The 17622-nt window shown below is 64.1% G+C and overlaps 1 protein-coding gene across 1 annotated transcript in view; it reads right to left on the bottom strand.

Annotated features, from left to right (window-relative positions):
* MUC6 (mucin 6, oligomeric mucus/gel-forming) overlaps positions 1 to 15669 on the bottom strand; it is a 29389-nt gene extending 13720 nt beyond the window's left edge. Inside the window, exons 1-32 of the mRNA XM_046644060.1 lie at positions 15612 to 15669; positions 12003 to 12065; positions 11281 to 11521; positions 11083 to 11209; positions 10602 to 10692; positions 10415 to 10524; positions 10023 to 10230; positions 9737 to 9859; positions 9085 to 9205; positions 8770 to 8908; positions 8578 to 8682; positions 8351 to 8423; positions 8127 to 8264; positions 7706 to 7867; positions 7521 to 7615; positions 7180 to 7312; positions 6808 to 7057; positions 6664 to 6716; positions 6460 to 6569; positions 5906 to 6057; positions 5608 to 5749; positions 5414 to 5524; positions 4837 to 5025; positions 4515 to 4754; positions 4084 to 4240; positions 3747 to 3887; positions 3366 to 3428; positions 2726 to 2761; positions 2018 to 2242; positions 1158 to 1385; positions 908 to 952; positions 371 to 460 (exon numbers count right to left, since the gene is read on the bottom strand). Coding sequence (XP_046500016.1) covers positions 371 to 460; positions 908 to 952; positions 1158 to 1385; positions 2018 to 2242; positions 2726 to 2761; positions 3366 to 3428; positions 3747 to 3887; positions 4084 to 4240; positions 4515 to 4754; positions 4837 to 5025; positions 5414 to 5524; positions 5608 to 5749; positions 5906 to 6057; positions 6460 to 6569; positions 6664 to 6716; positions 6808 to 7057; positions 7180 to 7312; positions 7521 to 7615; positions 7706 to 7867; positions 8127 to 8264; positions 8351 to 8423; positions 8578 to 8682; positions 8770 to 8908; positions 9085 to 9205; positions 9737 to 9859; positions 10023 to 10230; positions 10415 to 10524; positions 10602 to 10692; positions 11083 to 11209; positions 11281 to 11521; positions 12003 to 12065; positions 15612 to 15669 — 4219 coding nt within the window. The remainder of the gene's footprint in view (positions 1 to 370; positions 461 to 907; positions 953 to 1157; positions 1386 to 2017; positions 2243 to 2725; positions 2762 to 3365; positions 3429 to 3746; positions 3888 to 4083; positions 4241 to 4514; positions 4755 to 4836; positions 5026 to 5413; positions 5525 to 5607; positions 5750 to 5905; positions 6058 to 6459; positions 6570 to 6663; positions 6717 to 6807; positions 7058 to 7179; positions 7313 to 7520; positions 7616 to 7705; positions 7868 to 8126; positions 8265 to 8350; positions 8424 to 8577; positions 8683 to 8769; positions 8909 to 9084; positions 9206 to 9736; positions 9860 to 10022; positions 10231 to 10414; positions 10525 to 10601; positions 10693 to 11082; positions 11210 to 11280; positions 11522 to 12002; positions 12066 to 15611) is intronic.
* Positions 15670 to 17622: the final 1953 nt, after the last annotated feature.

The raw sequence follows: 17622 nt of genomic DNA, 5'->3' as shown, positions 1-17622 counted from the left end.
GGGGTGGCCGTGGGCGTTTGAGAGGCTGCAGAAGACTGGGTTTCTGGTTGGGTTGGGGTGATGACTCGGTGGGAAGTTGGAGTGACCGAGGAGGTGGCAGATGTTGGAACCTGAGTGGGCAGAGTGGTCTCGGGGCGTGATGGGGTCGGGGAGGTGCTGGTGGTCCGGAAGGATGTCCCCGTGGGCGGCCCTGTGGTGTGGGCGGTGGAGGAGAGGGAGACGGTCGGTGGGGAGGAGTGAGTGGTGAAGACAGTGTGGGGAGTGCTGCGGGTGTGTGCTGTTGGTGTGCTCTTTTCTCTTGTGGTGTGTGCCCTCGTGCCTGGTGATGTTAGCGGGGTGGTGTGCTGGGTGCTTGAGCGTGTGCTCGGGCTTGTGGTGGTATGAGCGTTTGGCGGGCTGTCAGTGTGCTTTGTGTCCTGGCTGACAGCTGTGCTCCGGGTCCATTCGGTTGTGGAGAATGCTGTGGGAGACAACGTGTGTCAAGTCCCTTTCTTTCTTACCTCCCCTTGTTGGTTCAGCTCCCATTTCTCCCCCTCTTTTGCTATGGTTTGAGTGCATCTTGGGAGGTTGTCCCAGGCATTCTTCCTGTGTCCCACCCTCTCCTCCTCGACCCCTGTCCTGTTTCTTCCTTGGCCCTCGTTGCAGGTCAGTTGCCTCTAGTCGTTTTGGGTTCCCTCCTCTCTAGCCCTCTGTCTCCTCCCTGTTTCCTCCACTTTCAGGGTGGCTTTTCTTGGGGCGGACTGGACCATCCCTCCACGAGCATCTCTGCTGCTGGCCTTTGTAATGGGCTTCTCTTCTGATGCCAGTGTTGGAATACAGATGTTTCTGGCCCATCCTGCATAGTGGGAGCTGTACTTTGTGTCAAGTGCCTTTGGCAGCCATGAAGTCCCCTGTGTCTGTGGCTCACCTGGGGAGGAGGCAGCCGTGGTGGATCGGAGCTCCGAAGCTGTCGCTGCGAGAAGTGCAGAGAGAAGCATGTTTAGGGAGGTAGGCTGAGGGCTGGGGGCTCGGCAGGCTGCCCCCACCCTCGGACCTCCCTGTTCCTGGGGGTGCTCTCAGGCTGCTCTCCTCCATGCAGCCCTGGACAGCTTGGGCTGGGCATCAGGGCATGTATGCTGTGGCCCTCTGCGGGGACACATGAGTGGGGGCTGGCTTACTTGTTGGGGGTCCCTTGGAGGTCCCTGGTGTTGCTGGGCTTGCTGGTGCTGCTGTGGTGCGCACTGTGTACTGAGCTGTGGATTGCGTGGTTGTGCTGAGGGGCGATGCTGTGTGCTGTGTCGTCGCATGGGTCACAGTGGGTCCTGTGGACGTTGACCTGGGAGTGGCTGTGGGTGCTGTCGCTGATGTGGCCCGCGTGGTGACAGCAGAGGTAGTTCGAGGTGACACTGCAGGGAACAGCCCCCAGAACATTCTGTCCATCCTCATCTGCACTTTCCCCTCTGGGTCCCCCCGTCCTCCTTACCCCAGGAGCCACACCAACAGGGTACTCTTAGCTCCTTTGTGAGAAATGTGTCTTCCTCTGGCTGACACTCATGTCTTCCTCTGGCCGGCCCTGGCTTGGGGTCCTTGGTGACCTTGTGTTCTTGTGGGCCACTGGCTGTCCCTCCACCTGCTTTTGCTAGTGGCACCCATATTGTGTCCCCTCGTGGTCCCGGGGCAGCCAGAAGGGGTTGCTGCTGGGTGGGGTGGGGTGGGTGTGGTGATGGGCTAGGGGGAAGGCTGCACAGAGGTCTGCCCTGTGCTCCTGGTGGTGCTTCTGCCCAGCAGGTCCCTCATGCTTCCTAGCAACAGTATCAGCCAGGAACGGCCACGTCCTGTGGCCCACTTATTCTTTAAAAAAGCCTTTCAAAGAAACCCAGCTCCACTCCCAAGTGCAGGGAATTCTGTGCCTGAGAATCTGCTCAGTGGAAAGATTTCAGCCAAGTATGGGGATGGCCCTGCCCTCTGTCTCTACCAGAGCCCGTCTGTGACCCTGCACATGCCTCTGTCACCACAGTGGGGCCCTCGGGGGCCTTACCACCCGAGGAGACTGTTGGTTCTGTCTGGGTGGTTGGGGCTGTTGCTGCCTGTGTGGAGGTGGGGGCTGTGGCTGTGGCCGGAAGGCGAGAGGTCTGGGTGGGGGCCACAGGTGTGGCTGGGGAGCTTGGTGAGGGTCCGGTGGAGCTGAGGAGCCCAGTGATCCTGGGGGTCTCCGTGGTGCTGGGGGTGGCCGTGGTGGTCCTGGTTCCTGTGGAGGGTGAACCTGAGGGGCAGATGTGCTCTTATTGTGGGGGTACACCCTTTAGGAGGAACCCCTGTCTATTGCTTGCTGGGCCTCCAAGCCATGTAGCTCTAGGCAGGCTGGGTGGGAGGCACAGGGGCCAGCCTGTGGCCCTCCGAGGGCAGGGTGGGAGTTTCCTGTTGGGGAACTTGCTTGTTGGCCCTGCTGTGCTCAGTGGCCATCCAGTGGGGGCTGTGGAGGGGCCGGCCATTTGTCGGCCGGGAGCTAAGCTTTACCCTTCCCTCGCCTCTGACTTGCTGCTCAGCACCTGCTGCTCCCACTGTCACAGCAGCCCAGGGATGCCGCCCCACACAAACTGGCCGGGGCTGCAGGGACAGCAGCAGCTGCTGCTGCCTGGCGCTGGACAGGCACAGGCTAGCTGGCCAGGGGCTGACTTGCAGAGCCAGGGAAGAGCCCTGGGGAGAAAGCCTGCTTCACCTCAGCACCTAGTGTGTGTGCAATCACCTGTAGTGGGCGGTGGAGACGTCGTGGTCGGCGGCACTGCAAGAGGAGGAGTGGTCAGGAGCACTGCCCTGCTACGGCCCTTCGGAAGCCTTCAGGTGTGTCCCCAGGGTCTGAGTCAGAGTTGCTCCAGAGGCAGAGGACCAAGTGGGAGGGAGCCACCACAGAGGTGCCTGGGCCCCGGCTCTCCGTCCTCCTCCCCTCCCAGCACCACCCCCTCCCCTGGTCAGTGGGCCTGGCAGGGAGTGGAGGGGCCAGTCAGGGCGCTGCACCCCCATGGTAGCTGCAGACATGTCCAGTGCCCACTTAGGGAAGCTCTCCAGGCCACCTGTGCTGAATTCCCAGGAGATTTCTGCTCTGCACCCATATACCGGGCAGGCTGGCGGGGCCTGGGCCTGTCCTGGGACTGGGGGCTGGGGAGTTGCTGTCTGGAGAGGGGAGGTGAGGCGGAGAGAGGCCCTGTCATTTCTCTCTCTGTGCCGTCTATATGAGCTTGGGGCTGCCTGGGTCTCTGGGAGTCTCAGCACCCCAGGGCACAGCTCTGGGGATGGGGGTGCTGGGGACCCGGCCAAAGGTGTGTGCAGGGAGCTCTGCGCCAGGGCTGGGCAGACATGGGAGGCCCTTGGGCAGTGCCCGAGCTTACTGCATGGCAGGCACGTCCCCTCGTCGTGGTCGAAGTACTCGTCCTGGGAGCAGTTGTAGCAGCCTGGGGGTGTGGAGACAGGCCAAGCTCAGTGCCCGCCTCTGGAGGCCCCCCTTCCCCAGGCCTTTGTCCCTCCCTCTGTCCATGCCCAGTCCCGGCCTCTTGCCTGAACCCCAGACGCAGGTGCCCTGTCTTACTCCCCACCGCCAGACACCCTGTGCTGTGCACCTGGTGCCTCTCCCACATCCCTCCTGTCGGCGGTCCTATGGCTCCAGGCCTGGCCCTCCTCCACCTCCCTGTCCTTGCTCCCCAGGCTCCTGTCCTCCTGGCCTGGGGAGCCCCATCAGTCCTCTGCTCAGATCCCTCTCTCTGCGCCGGTACCTTCAATGTTGTCTGGGATGCTCTGTGGCCACCCTGGGCAGAGGCACGGCTGGTAGTGCCACGTGCAGTTGGCTTCCTGGGTGTACTGGTACTCGCCGCTGCCCACCTGCGTGTGGGTATTGTAGAAGTCGCAGTAGACGGCTGGAAGGAAGAGTGCCTGTCAGGTGGCAGCCCTGGCCCTGAGCCAGGCCCCAGCAAAGCCCTCAGTGTGTGCCGGCCAGGGAGCCTGGATGCGGGCCTCAAAGGCTCAGGGTCCCTCTGTGGTGTCTCCCTGTAGGGGCACAACCTGCTGCATGCTGAGGAGAAGCGCTGCAGCCCGTGGGAACAGGACACTCACGGCAAAAGTCGGGGGCTCTCCAGTCCACGCACACGCCCTTGTCCAGGCAGGCCTTGGCGTAGGCGGCCACAGCATCGCACAGGCACTCGCAGTCCCCTCCGGTGTCACACGCGCATGTGTCACTCACGCAGGCCTCATAGTAAGGCAGGTGGTACACCTGCAGGGCCCAGGCTTCAGTGTTGGCTGCCTGCCCTGCGCGGTCTGACCCGCAGGCAGGGGCTGCTCCGGGAGCTGGAGACCCGGACCCCACCCGCTTAACCCCAGGGCAGCTGCTGGGTCTCGGTCCTTGAATGCCCCTCTCCTGACTGCTTGGTCAAGAGCAGGGGTTCCACGTGGGCCCCCAGCGTGGATTGTGGCCTTTCCCCCACACTGTACCCCTGGGGCATCCCCGCTGGACATTCAGGAGGGCGTGCATTGTGGGGCCGGCTCACCTGGTTGTGGCAGGCGGCGAAGGTCTGGCTGTTGATGATGCTGCACTTGCGCTCAGCCCAGGAGCGGCGGAAGGTGTTGAGACTGCAGGGGTCCACCGCGAAGGTGGCGTCCCCACACAGCGGGTTCTCCTTCCACGAGTTCACAAACTCCAGCTCACTGGACGCCACGTACTTACTGCGTGTCTCAAAGTCGTCCTTCATGTTCCCGTTGTAGTTGCCACACAAGCCGCAGAGAGCGTCCTGTGGGGGCTGGTGTCAGGTGGGGTGGACAGGCGCTGCCCCTGTTCCCTGGACTCCTGTAGGGCAGGGGTGGTGCAGGTACCTGGGAGGCGCGTGCGATCTTGATGAAGACAGTCATGTGCTTGTTCCAGATGAGGGTCAGATTATACTTGCTGCTGATGGTGACGTCCAGCATCAGGTTCAGGGAGCTGGCCTTCACCCGGAAGTGCACATGGGGGTCCTCCTCCCCACTGACCGTGTAGTTCTTGTCCTCCAGCACAATGGACAGGCCCTGTGGGGTGGGGCCATGATGGGGCTGCCTGCCACTGGGTTCTGCCTCCCCTGCCGAACTCTCTGAGGCAGGGTGGACCACATCTGTTAAGGACACATACAGGCCAACGCCTGCCGAGGGCCAGCTCTGGGCTACGGCCTGCCCTCTAGAGCCTGTCATTGGTGGAAGGTTCCAGAACATCATGGAAACTGTGCTGAGGGCTGAGGCTCAGGCTTCATGGAGAACCCCTACCCTCTGCATGGCTGTCCAGCTCTGGGAGACACTGCAGCCCGTCATGCAGACGAAGAGGCTGAGGGCAGAGGGGCAGCAAGTGCCTGGTAGTACCGAGAGGCTAGGACCTGGGGCTCCAGTGGCTGAGGTGTGGGGAGGCCCTGCCTGGCCTACTCACCCCCAGGAAGATCTTGATGGCCCGGGAGCAGGTGACGCCCAACTTCCCGCACACCACATTCTCCGTCAGGATCTTGAAGGTGGGCTGTGAGTCATTGGCGCCACAGCCATCCTGTGGGGAGGGGGGCGCTGAGGAGGAGCCCACCAGGCAAACTCCCGCAGCCCTGCTCCCTGCAGCCCGGGGCCCAGCCTCACCGTGGCCAGGATGTACTCGCAGTCGCCGTCGAACACGAAGCGCTGCCCGTCAAAGGTGACCATGTGGCCCTCCCCGTAGAGGGTGCAGGTGGACGAACACTGGGCACTCTGCTGGCATGTCCACTTCCCCCTCGAGCAGGTACTGGGGGAGGAGCAGGGGTGTCAGGGGGTTTCAGGGAGACCCAGGCTAAACACACACCCTGCAGCACCCTGGCCTTGGTGGGGTTGTTGGGGGACCCCCAGCCCACCTCAAAGGACCCCAAGGACAGCCAGGTCCCTGGGGTGAGGCCGAGCTTACCAGGTCTTACAGTCCGTGTTGAGCTCGGCACCCAGGGGGTAGGAGACCCCCGCAAACTCACACGGGCACTCCTCCGGGGGCACACACTGCCCATTGGCGTCCTCATAGAGGCCCTCGGCACAGACACAGCCGGGTTCGCACTTGGTGGGCACCTGCGGGGGAGGGTCAGTGGGCCCTGGGAGGGTGGCCCTGCCTGCTGCTGCCTCAGCCCTGGGCCCTCTTGGCAGCCCCAGCTTTTCTCCCAGAACCGCCCCCAACTCTGGGCCTTCCTTTTAGCAAAGCTGCCTTTCCCTCAGGGAAGGTTCTAGCGCCTGTGTGTGTCACGGCTGGGCTGTTGTACCCTCCCCATCCCCGAGCTGAGGGGCTGCGGCCACAGTCCTCAGGGAACCCCACAGACAAGCACACCCGGTCTCCCATGGCATGCATCGCAGGATGATGGGCACAGCACAGGGCGCGGCCCCGTCCTCCCTGGGGATTTGTGGACATCCTCTCCTGGCCCTATGAGAGGCTCTGGGGGGCGTCCACTCTGGCTCCTTGCTCCGCCCCAGTCTTACGCAGGGGATGCCAGTGGCCAGCATCTGACACGTGGGGGCACAGGCTGCCCCAAACTTGTTCTCCGAGGACTGGCTGCAGGCCTGGAATGTCTTGGGGGCCGAGCAGGATTCTGTGGAGAAAGGGGGGCCCGGGGTGAGGCCAGGTCAGAGGAGGCCACGGCCCCTCACAGTCCAGGTCCCCAGGCCTGGGCCGTGGCTACATACCCAAGAGTGTCAGCGAACGCCCTGGGCACTTCAGCCGTCCGTTGATGCAGTAGCTGCAAGAGAGAGGCTGCATGAGTGCACCAGCCCTGGGCCAGGGTCTGCAAGCCAGGGCAGGACTGGCCCACCTGGGAGCCCCTCGCTTACCAGATGATGCCGTTGACCATGGTGGACTGGTCGGCCAGGATGAACTTGTAGTTGTCCAGGAGGCAGGGGCACTGGGCCTTGCGCACACACTCGGCCTTGTGGTTCAGGTAGGTGCCCTCGGGGCAGTTGCAGCCGTCCACGGGCATGGCGCTGGGGTGACACTCGGCCGTGTGATCGGATAACGACAGGCACGTGCGGTTGCAGGCCTGGCTGTCGTAGCTGAACGTCTGGTTGCCCGTGCAGGGAATGGCTGCGAGGGACCCCAGAGTCAGGCCCTTGGGGGATGGCCGGGCAGAGCTCTGGGCCCTGGGCCCTGGGCCCCGATTGTGACCCCTGCCCCCCACCCCCCCGCCCATGCCCACTGGCACGCACTGCAGTTGTCCACGCTGCTTCTCCAGCCCCAGAGCAAGACGCCCCGCGAGGCGCACGTGTGGGCGTAGTCACCCAGGGCGGCACAGATGTGCGGGAAGGTCTCCTCGTAGTTGCAGGCCTCGTACACGCACCTCTGCAGGCAAACAGCGGCCGTGGGCACCCGCTCTCCCGTGGCCCCCACAGCCTCTCGCCACCCCCACAGCGGCCTGCCCCACCCTGCCCCCCCACCCCTGCTACCCCAACAGCCTCCTGCCACCCCTGCAGCCTCCCACTCCTCCCCAGCCTCCTGCAACCCCTGCGGCCTTCTGCAGCCTCCCTGTGAGCCTGCAGGTCCCGCCCACCTTGTAGAAGGGCTTGGGGTCCACCGTGGTGTGGCACTTCTCGAACACTGTGTCCGTCTTCACCAGCACCGAGCAGTGGGTCTCCGCACACACCTCTGGGGGGACAGCTCTGGTGTGGGTCTCCCGCTCGCCTGGCATGGGTCTCCTGCCCACCCCCACAGCCCTCCACCAGGCAAAGCGCTTACTGTTGAGCTGGCTCATGGAGCAGGGGTCGGTCTCGCGCTCCAGCGCGGCCGGGCAGTTCCCAGCCCGCCAGGAGTCCACAAAGAGTGAGGCGGTGCCCTCGGCGATGCCCATGCTGGTTGTGAAGTCGTCTGTCGTGTCCCCGTTGAAGTTGCCACAGAGCCCTGAGCCGGCCAGGCCATGAGTGTGAGCTGGCCCTCGTCCCCATCCTGCCCCGCTCTCCCCAAACTCCTCTCCTCCCCTGCGCATGCCCAGGCAAGAGGCCATCACTGGCTACACCCCTGGGAGGGCTGGCCTGGGGCAGGGAGTGCTGGATGTGCCGGATCAGTGCCAGGCTCTGTTGGGCCCCTTCTTCTCTGGCGTGGCCAAGCCGGGTGGGGACGCGCAGCGGGCCGACCCTGGGCAGGTCGGGGCAGGGCTCACCTCGGGTCTGGCCTCTGAATTGGGGCCCGACAGTGATGTACACCTGGAACACAGGCTGTAGCTGAATTAGCAGCTCCAGCCCGAAGGTGGTGGCCATCTGCAGGTGGGTGGACGTCTGCCTGAAGACTGTGATATTGCCTAGGGGGACAGGGGGCTCAGTGCAGCCTGCCTTGGGACCCTAGCCCAGCGAGGCCCCGGGTGTCGGGCAGGGGCTGAGGACATACGAGTCTTGTACGGCAGCCACTTGGTGTCTCCATTGTTGGTGATCACCTCGTCCTGAGAAATCACGATTTTGTCCTAGAGGGAGAGTGGCCTGAGTGACAGGGGGCTGGAGTTGGGGAGGCCTCCCCTCCTGCGGGCCAGGGGGGGTGAAGCAGGAGCTGGGACATGGCGGGGATGCATCTGCTCAGGGACCCGGGGTGGGTACGATGGCCGAAGGCAGGCGGCCTACCTGGCTGGACATGTAGATGACAGCGACCAGGGAGGTCTCAGAGTGTGAGTACCCAGACTTGTCATATGTGGCCATGAGGGAGCCTCCATCAGGGAGCTCAGGGCTCTGGGGGAAAGGACAGCTCAGCAAAGAGGGCCTGGGGGGTCTCATGGTGACCCCTCATGGTGGCCCCCCGTGGTGGGCGTGTCCCACCTGCACGAGGATGTAGGTGCAGGTGCCGTGGAAGCGGTAGTGCCTGGCGTCGAATGTGGTGACGAAGGAGCCGCCTTCCAGGGAGCAGCTTCGCGGGCAGGACCGCTCTGAGCACTCCCAGTGGCCCATGGTGCACTGACTGCGGGTGGGGAGGGCATGACCCAGAGTGGCAGGCGGGGCTGCAGGAGCCAGACGGCTCCCCCAGGTGCTCCAGGCTGGCAGAGCTGCCTCCAGGGCTGGGGCTGCCCCGTGACCCCCATGTTCCCTCACGCCCCCATCCTGCCCACATGTCCTCGCAAGCTGCCCGACACTCACCAAGTCTGGCAGGCGGCTATGGTGACCTCCCCGGGGGCGTAGGCCACCCCACTGAGCTTGCAGGGGCACTGGGTGACCGGCACACAGGTGTAGTTTTTGGAGGTGTCATCAAGAACCATACCTACAGGAGAGGGGCTTCCTGGGGCTGTGGTAGGAGACATCTCCCGCCCTCCTGCTGTTCAGCCCCTCCCTGGCCCAGCCTGCGAGGGCCCCTGGGGCAGGCCAGGCCCTGTCCTCCTCCCCACCGCTCCCTGGCTCCAGGCTGTGACCCACACCTCCAGCCCTACCTGCCTCCTGTCCCCTCCTGTCAATGTGCCCAGACCAGGGAGTGATGCTGGTCCTGGTGAGTGGAAGGCCGTGTCCCTGGTCCAGCTCAAATCTCACCTCTTCCCAGCAGCCTCTTGGACCCTCCAGCGGACACTACCTCACTCCCCCGTGGATTTGCACACGCGGCTGAGGGGCTCGGGGCCAATTTGAGGCCGTGAGCATTTGTGTGTGCTTTGCAGGGCAGAGCTCTTCCTGGGGCAAGTCCCCAGGAGAGCATCCTAGGCGAGCTGGGTCCCGGCTCCAATGTGTTGGAGAGTGGGGCGGGGGCTGACGCCCTGTCTCTGGGCTCATCTTGAGGGGTCCCGGGGAAAGCGGGTGCCCTCACCTTCTGGGCAGAAGCAGCCAAAGGTGCAGAAGCTGGAGCAGCTGTGCTGTGGGTTGGAGCAGGTCTTGACGCAGGCCTCGCCGCACTCCTGGTACACCTGGTTAGCTGGGCACTGGCCCACAGCTGCAGGCCACAGCGGCCCAGGTGAGAGAGGCAGGGGTGCCCGAAGACCCCTGCCACCCGCCCCTCCCCCGCCCATGTCTCCTTCCCTCTCGTGGACAAGAGGGGATTCGAGGCGTCGGTATCTGGGGCCCTGTCCCTCCCTGCCACCCTCCCTGGGACTCACAGCAGAGGCTAGGCCCCCGCCAGCTGTTGACAGGCTGGCCAGCCATGCTGCACTGGCGTGAGTACTCAGACAGTGTGGCACAGCTGCAGTTCTGCTGGCCTGGCTGGGCGCATGTGGCCATGTCCGCCTGGCAGCTCAACACGAATGGCTCCTTGGGCACGTTGCACTCGGAGGACACCAGGGTCAGCAACTGGCTGCAAGTCTGGGCCTGGGCAGAGGGCCACTCAGGGTCATGGGGGTCAAGGCCACATCCCACACCACGCACGTGTCTTGGAAGGTAGGGCGTTGATGGCCTTGGATACCCTGTCAGACCCTGTGGGCTGGCCCCACCATGGCTGAAGGGCTCCCATGGCCCCCGAGTGGCCCCCGAGTGCCCTGACCACCTCACGTACATGCTCTGCCTGCAGGACCTGGGGGCGGGGGATGGCCTCGTAGGCACAGATCTCGTTGGGGTCATCCAGCTTCTGGAGGGCGGCGTACTTGTGGGGTTCCAGGAGTTTGCCTGGGAGTGTGGGAAGGGACAGGATCAGCACCAGGGGCCTGGCCCACAGAGGGTCTGGGCCCCGCCTCCCCACCTACCGTTCTCGCTCACAAACTCGTTGGTCTTCTCGCCGTCGAAGTTGCCGCACAGCCCGCACATCCTGCCCATGTACTTCTTCTCCACCAGGACCTGCAAGCGGGCGGGCGCTGTGGTGAGGCAGGCCGGGAGGGGTGCAGGGCTCCCAGGTCCCAGGACCCTCGGCCAGCTGTGGAGGCCACGTGCACCTGCTCGGGGAGCCCAGGGCGCCCCTCACGGTGCCGGCCATGAGGACATCCTGCCCCAGCAACAGCCCACTCTGCTCCTCCTGGGGGCCTCCTTTTCTCGCTGGATCGTCCTCAATTTCAAGTGGGGAAACTGAGCCACTAACTGATCCCAGGCTGCCCAGTCTCTGACTGGGGGTCAGCACGGTGTTGCAGGAGCTTAAGGGCTGGTGGGGAGCCACACCGCAAAGAGGGCAGCCCCTCTAGCCCTGCCTGCCGCCCCTCATATGTCTCCAAGCTCAGCCCCCGGCGTCCTCACCATGAGGTAGGCGCCTGGGCCCCACATGACCACCAGTTCCAGCTCCAGCTGCTTGGCTACCAGCCGCACGCTCTGGCCGAAGGGTGTGATCTGGAGTCCGTTGCTGGTGTAGGGCAGGCTGACAACCCTGTGGGGTGAGAGTGGTCAGTAGCCGACCCCTTGACCCCCCCAGCCGCCCGGCCCAGTCACATGGCCTACCCTACGTCCTTGATGGAGATGACCGCCTTCTGCACAGTGACCACAGAGGCCCCCAGCTCCACGATGATCCGGGAAATGTTCCCACTGGGTCCTCGCCGTAGCTGGATGCTGAAGGTGGCCGAGGCATCCTTGCAGATGGCCGCGAAGATGTAGTTGCAGGTTCCCGCAAAGTCATACATGTGTCCATCAAAGGTGGAGAAGTGGCCGGCCCCCCATGTAGAGCACCAGCCCCTGTCTGGAGCTGTGGAGAGAACGGGCAGGGTCTCGGAGACCTGTGTCCCCTCGGCCAGTGGAGCGGCTCTGGGTAGCCTCACCCCATGAGCTGGGCCCCTGGGGAATCCATGCTGGGAGACAAGTGGCCCCCCAAGTTCCAGGCCCTACTAGGGTGAGTGGGAAAGACTCCCCCCCAACCATGCCCACCCAGCTCTGGGCTGGGGTCTGTGTTCCGCCCCGAGTCTTACAGGAGTGCAGGCCGCTGTCGAGGTTGGGATCCGTGGTGTTTTCAGCCCCGGGGTCTGTAGGACGTGAAGCCATAGCTCAGCCCTCACCCAGTAGGGCTCCCACGCCTCTTGGCATCATGGACTTGTCTCCCCCAGGTGAGGACCTGGCTGAGCCTCCTCTGTAGCTTTATCCCCGCCACATGGAAACCCCAGATCACAGCCACCTCGTGACTTGGCTGCTCTGGGTAGCTCCACAGGGTGAGAGGCTGCCATGGCCCTCACCTGTCTGTGGGGAGTCCTTCAGCCTCTGGAGGCCTGGGTGCTCAAAGGAGGTGGTGTTCAGACCTATGTGGACAGAGCCCTGCTCGGTGCTGGGACGACCCACCTCTGCTTAAGGGCCATCCAGGGCCTGGCCCACCCTCACAGGCCCCATTCAGGAAGGCAAAGTGCATGCATGCACACCCACTCGTGTGCACACTTGCACACACACGCACATGCAGAAGTGTAGTGAGCAAGGCCTGATGGTGAGGCAGCGCCAGCCATGGGGTGCCAGGAGGACGAGGAGGTCCCCTAGGAGACTAGAGGCACAGGAGCCTGTGGCCACGTGCTGGGCCTTGGGGGGATGGTGGGGCAAGGAGGGTCCCTGTCACCAGCTCTCTCCTTGTCCTCTGGCCCCGTAGCACCTGCTAGTCTGTCCACCAGGCTCCCATCACTCCCTCGCTCGCTCACTCCCCAGATGCACCAGGGCCCCCGGGTCTCACAAACGGGCAGCTGTGCGATAAACTGGGTGCAGGGTCTGGGCTCATGTGGGCCTGGGGTGGCCAGGCAGCCGGGCTCCGCGTGGACCTTGTGGAGTGGTTGTTGTGGGCGAGAGAGGAAAGCTTGAGCCCAGAGGGGCTTGTTGGTCTCGCCAGCAGGAGGTGGGGGCAGAGCTGAGGAGTGGGGCATGAGGCACTCTGCAGACAGTGCAGGGCCGGGACCGGGGCATCTGTGGGTGGGGTGGCTTGAGGGTGTGTAGCTGTCCCGGCTGTCCCTTCTGTCTGGCTTGACCCCCGTGTTCCCCACTCAGCCCACCCGGGCTCCCTCTGGTGTTTACTCCCTCTGGGGTTCACTCCCTCTCGGGTCCGTGCCCAGTTCTGCAGATGGCTCAGAGAGGGTTCTCCCTCTACTGGGGTCCTTCAGGTGGCTGTCTCCCTGCTTTCTTCTCCCTGTCAGCCTCCCAGAGAGTTCCTGGGCTGTGGTGACCTTGGTCACAGTGACTGCAGGGGCAGGCAGCACCGACTGAGGGCAGGCCTCAGCTGTGGGCCCGCCTCCTTCTTACCCCCAAGCTCTCGCCTCCCTGCAGCCCTCCCTCCCCTGCCCCCTGCCCCTGTCCCTGCTCCAGTCCTTCCTGAGGCTCCTGTGTGCCCGAGATGAGGTCCCAGTGCTGGCGGACAGATGATGGCCTCTCAGCCCCCCAGGCTCCCACCCTCCAGACCCTCCAGGAGCCTCGATTCTGCCTTGGCTCCCAGGCCCGTTCATCAGCCAGATGCAGCTCATGGTCCCATTCCTGCACACTCCCTGGGCCCTCTTTGCATCAGGCTCTGTGGCATTCCTGGGGTTGACTCTGTTCTCCCCATTGTGGCACTGGTCGCCATCAGCCCTGTGTCTCTGGGCGACACCAGGGAGCAGGGACACCTGCCCAACAGCTGCTGGGTCCCCAGGCAGGGAGGGCCTCACAAGAGGCCATGTGGCTTCACGTTTCTGATGGAGCTGTGACACTGGCCTTCCTCCCACCATGGTCATGGTGACGATCCTGCATGTTCACATCTTGGCCCCCTCTTGGCTCATGACCATCTCCCTCGAGTCCTGTCCACTACGCTCCCAGCGGGTCACGTCCTAGTCTACTCCCCACTGGCAGTTGCCCCTCCACCAGCTCCTCCTCATCATGTGCATGACACCAGCCTCCCTGAGCCCTGTCACATCTCCTGTTCTCTGCTCGGTCCCCACCCAGGTCTGCAGCCTTCATCGCTGAACAATGACCCTCCTGGCAGTGGGGGCTCCTCTGAAGATGCTCAGAAAGCCGGCCACGTCACTGCCGCCTCCCCAGGGCCATCTGTGCTTCCCACTGCTCTCCGAGCAGGCTCTGACCCCTGGCTGGGACCCATGGGGCCTGCAGGGTGGGCTGGTCCACCATGCACAGCCTTTCTCAGCCCCAGATGGTCACACGGGGCCCGAGTGCACGCTGTTCCCTCTGCATGCTTGGTGGCCCCACCCACCCCTGCCCCTTCTAGCTCAACACTGGCCCGGTCAGGGGTCTCCTTCCTGAACCTCCACAGCCCCAGACCCCTGAGACCCTGGTGTCTGACCTCGTGCTTTGTGGGCCTCTGGTCCAGGAGGGCAGGGCCGCCACCCCACACCAGCATACCAGACCACCCACACCAGCAGGGTTGGTGCTCAAAGAGCAGTTGCTGAGATGCGGACAGATGCCGTCTCTCCACCCTCTGCAGCATTCACAGCCTGGAACCGCTGGGCTCCTCAAAGCTGCAGCCGCTCGCCACCCCTGCAGGCCAGCACCCATGCCCGCCAGCTCCCAGGCGCCTCCCTCGCCCTGGCTCTGGGTCCAGGTCTGGGAGTCCCCAGGGCCTGGGACCCACCCAGGAAGGTGACCTCAGCTGGGCAGGGGTCCTGGGTGCTCAGAGCCACCCCTGGGGGCGAAGGCGGTATTTTGCGGGTGGGGGAGGGGCTTCATGGGAGGAACGGGGCAGGTTCAGGGGGCACCCACTGGGCTCAGAGTCTCTAGCCCAACCCCCATCCCCAGCTGGGGGGCCACAGCTGGGCACCGGGCTTGTCACCACACCTGGGCTCCCTGGCCGAGGCTGGGGATGCTCCCGGGGTGCCGAGGAGTGGGCAGTGGGCCAAGGACTAAGGAAGAAAGATGGAGCAAGTCCCGCCAGCTCAGAGACCTGGGCTCTCAGGCAGGCAGAGAAGATGCAGAAGGCCTGGGGCCTGTGGTCAGCAAGACAGGCTTCCCCTGTCTGTCTCAGGACCCTTCGGGCTGGCCCCTCCCGAGGGCTGGGGGCAGGAGAGAAAGCCACCCTCAGCCTGTGGCAATGGCAGTGCCCGGCGGTGGGTGGCAGAAGGGACCTGGGTGGTGGGGGAGGAGAAGGGACCCCTGCCCTGTGGGCCTGATGGGCGAGACTAGGGGGCTCTGGGGTGGGGTGGCCCCTTCTGTCCTCCCACTTCTATAATCCTCATGGCACCTACATGAGGGGGAGATATTGTCCCCCACTTTTATAGACGGGAAAACTGAGGCCCAGAACCCACTTTGTTCTCAGTCAGGACCCAGTGGAGCACGAGTCTCCACCTGAGTCTTTTGGCTCCAATGCCCACGAGGCCCCCTGTGCACCTCTGGCTGCTCCTGAGGACCCCAGGAGACTTCTCAGGACCCTGAGCCCAGTGAGTGAGAGCACCCAGCTCTGACACCGAGCCCCCAGCGCTGTCCTACCCAGCACGCTCACGTTCCACCGCACCCACAGTCGTTGAAGAGACTGCGTGTCCCCAAGGGACCCCCGTCCCACCGCAGCCAGCGTCCCTCCTCCCTGGCCTCTGTGCCCAGTGTGGGTGAGGGGCAGCCTGCACTTGGCCCCTGCTCCCTCTGACCCCCACTGGCTGGGCCAGGCTCTGAGACCACTGATGGAGATCCGGGCTTTGGCAGGTGTGGGACAGCCACAGAGCGAGCAGGGCCCTCCCAGGATTTGCTCCCTGCCTCCCATCCATCAACGTCCATGTGGCCAGCCCACCTCTGGCGGAGTCAGTGAGGCGAGGAGACCTGGGAGACTTTCTCACATGCACGGGCCCTCTGAGGGCATCTGACTGCCCCACACGCATGGCCCACAGGCCCCCACTCACCAGCGCTGAGCAGTGGTGCCCCAAAGGACAGCAGCAGCAGCAGCTGAGGCACGAGCATGGCGTGTGGAAGAGGGAGGTCGCCGCTGGACCCCGCCCTTCCCGCCGCTGGACCCTTGGCAGGTTTGGTGCACCTGTGCAACCTGAGTGGCCAGCCCTGGATGCCTTATATAGGCGCTGCAGCCCTGCCCCTGCCACGCCTGCCTGCGCCCCGCGCTTCAGCTCCGTAATCACCACCGCTGGCCGGGAGCAGCCGTGGCCAAACAGGATCTCAGGCGCTGCTTTATCAGGACTTGGATTTATTTGGAAAATTTTTCAGCAGGCAGTAGCCTCATTATCACTCGCCACCAAGCAGGGGGCTGGCACACGCCCTCCAGGGTCCTGCAAACACCTGCTGTGTTTGTTCCAGGCTGAGATTGCCAGGGGCCAGCCTGGGGGACACTTCCGGGGGCACAGTTCCAGGCGGTCAGCATGAGCACTGTCAGCCACACCCCAGGGACCAAGAGGGGGCTTGTCCAGGGCATGTCGGGGACATGCCTGGGTACCTCTCTGCCCATGCAGGGGAGCCGAAAGTGCCAGGATAGCTCCTGGGGTGAGCTCCACCCTCAACTGGACCCCAGGACCCCCCAAAGGTGCCAGCATGCTGGTCCCCCATCCTGGGAGGGAAGACCACCCCATGGAAGGACCCTTCCAGAGGTGAAGCCAGTCCAGACCAACCTTCGGTGTGGGGTCCCAAGTGCGAGGCCGTCGCGGATGGGCAGCTGGCCTTGGGGCTCAGACAGGACACCTTCCTGGAACCCTGAGGAGCTCTTGGGGCTGACATCATCTCTGGGGGCGCAGGGGCCCTGGATGGCCAGCTCATTCCTGGAGACCCCTCCTCAGTGGGTGTCCTGGGACTTCGGGTCCTGGGACGGGGAAGGGGGCAGAGTGGTCATGCTGCCCCTGGGGACCCCAGTTACTGTTTTCTGATCCTCCACGGCTCTGAGCTGCTCATCTCAGGCACAGGAGCAGGGGTGGGGCCGCCTTGGGGGCTGCCCATCTTAGGAGGCAGTCAGGGTGAGGGTCATGATCAGGGTCAGGGTGAGGTGAGGGTCGGAGAGCGTGGGTATTTTGGATTCTCTGTGGGACCTTCTGGCAGTTGAGGAGCATGCGTGGATCTGACAGCTCTCCAGGGCAGCCCAGTCCCAAGTGGGAGCCCGTGTGGGAGCCCGTCTGGCATCCTGAGGCCCTGGCATGGGGGCTTCCCCTTTCCTGAGGGCAGTTCTGGCCCCATGGAGACTTGGGGTGCAGGAGGACCTGTGGCTGTGCCCTGAGGGCTGTCCCCCGCCGCTGCCCTGGAGACCCAGCCACACAAATACAGTAGATGCTGTGCATTTACGTTAAATAAACTTTAGTTTTAATAGAAAATTGTTTTAACAGAAAACCTGCTCTCAGTAGGCTGCTGGCCTCTGGGTGTCCGAGCCCAGGCTGGGTGGGTGGAAGGTTCCCCATGTGCTCTGGGCGCCTCTGGGCAGTCCTGTCCTGGGTCATTTGTCTTTAATGCTCTCAGTGGCCCCCTTTGGAGGAGGACCCGAGGCCCAGGAGTGGCCCCGGCCCAGGTGGGCCGAGAGGCTGGAGCACACGTAAAGCTGGGTAAGGGGCTGGGTAAGATACCCTCCTGGGTGCCCCGTCACTGGAACCCCACCCCCAGGCTGGGCACACAGGCAGTGGGGTCTGTCTATCTGTTCAGGTTTCCCAGTGGGGCTGCCGTGGGGGGTCTCCCTGTGCTCTGTGAGCTCACACTCTCACGGGGGTCTCGTGAAGCTCCAAATATAGGGACAGGGCCCAGGGTCCCACAGGGTCAAGAGGGTGGGCCTTCCCTCGAGACTCAGTCCCGGCCTGGGGGCAGAGGGATTATGTGCCTGACGAGGCTGTGGGGGTGACATGTCGGCCTTGGGAAAAGCAGGGTAAGGAGAGGGGCCTGGAACCCTGATGGGAAACATACTCGTGCTGCCCGCCCTGCTCTGAGGGCCCC

This window comes from Equus quagga, chromosome 17, assembly GCF_021613505.1.
Source record: "Equus quagga isolate Etosha38 chromosome 17, UCLA_HA_Equagga_1.0, whole genome shotgun sequence".
Taxonomy (NCBI): Eukaryota; Metazoa; Chordata; class Mammalia; order Perissodactyla; family Equidae; genus Equus; species Equus quagga.
The sequence above is the reverse complement of the archived record's forward strand: the minus strand, read 5'-3'. Positions and strand labels throughout refer to the sequence as shown.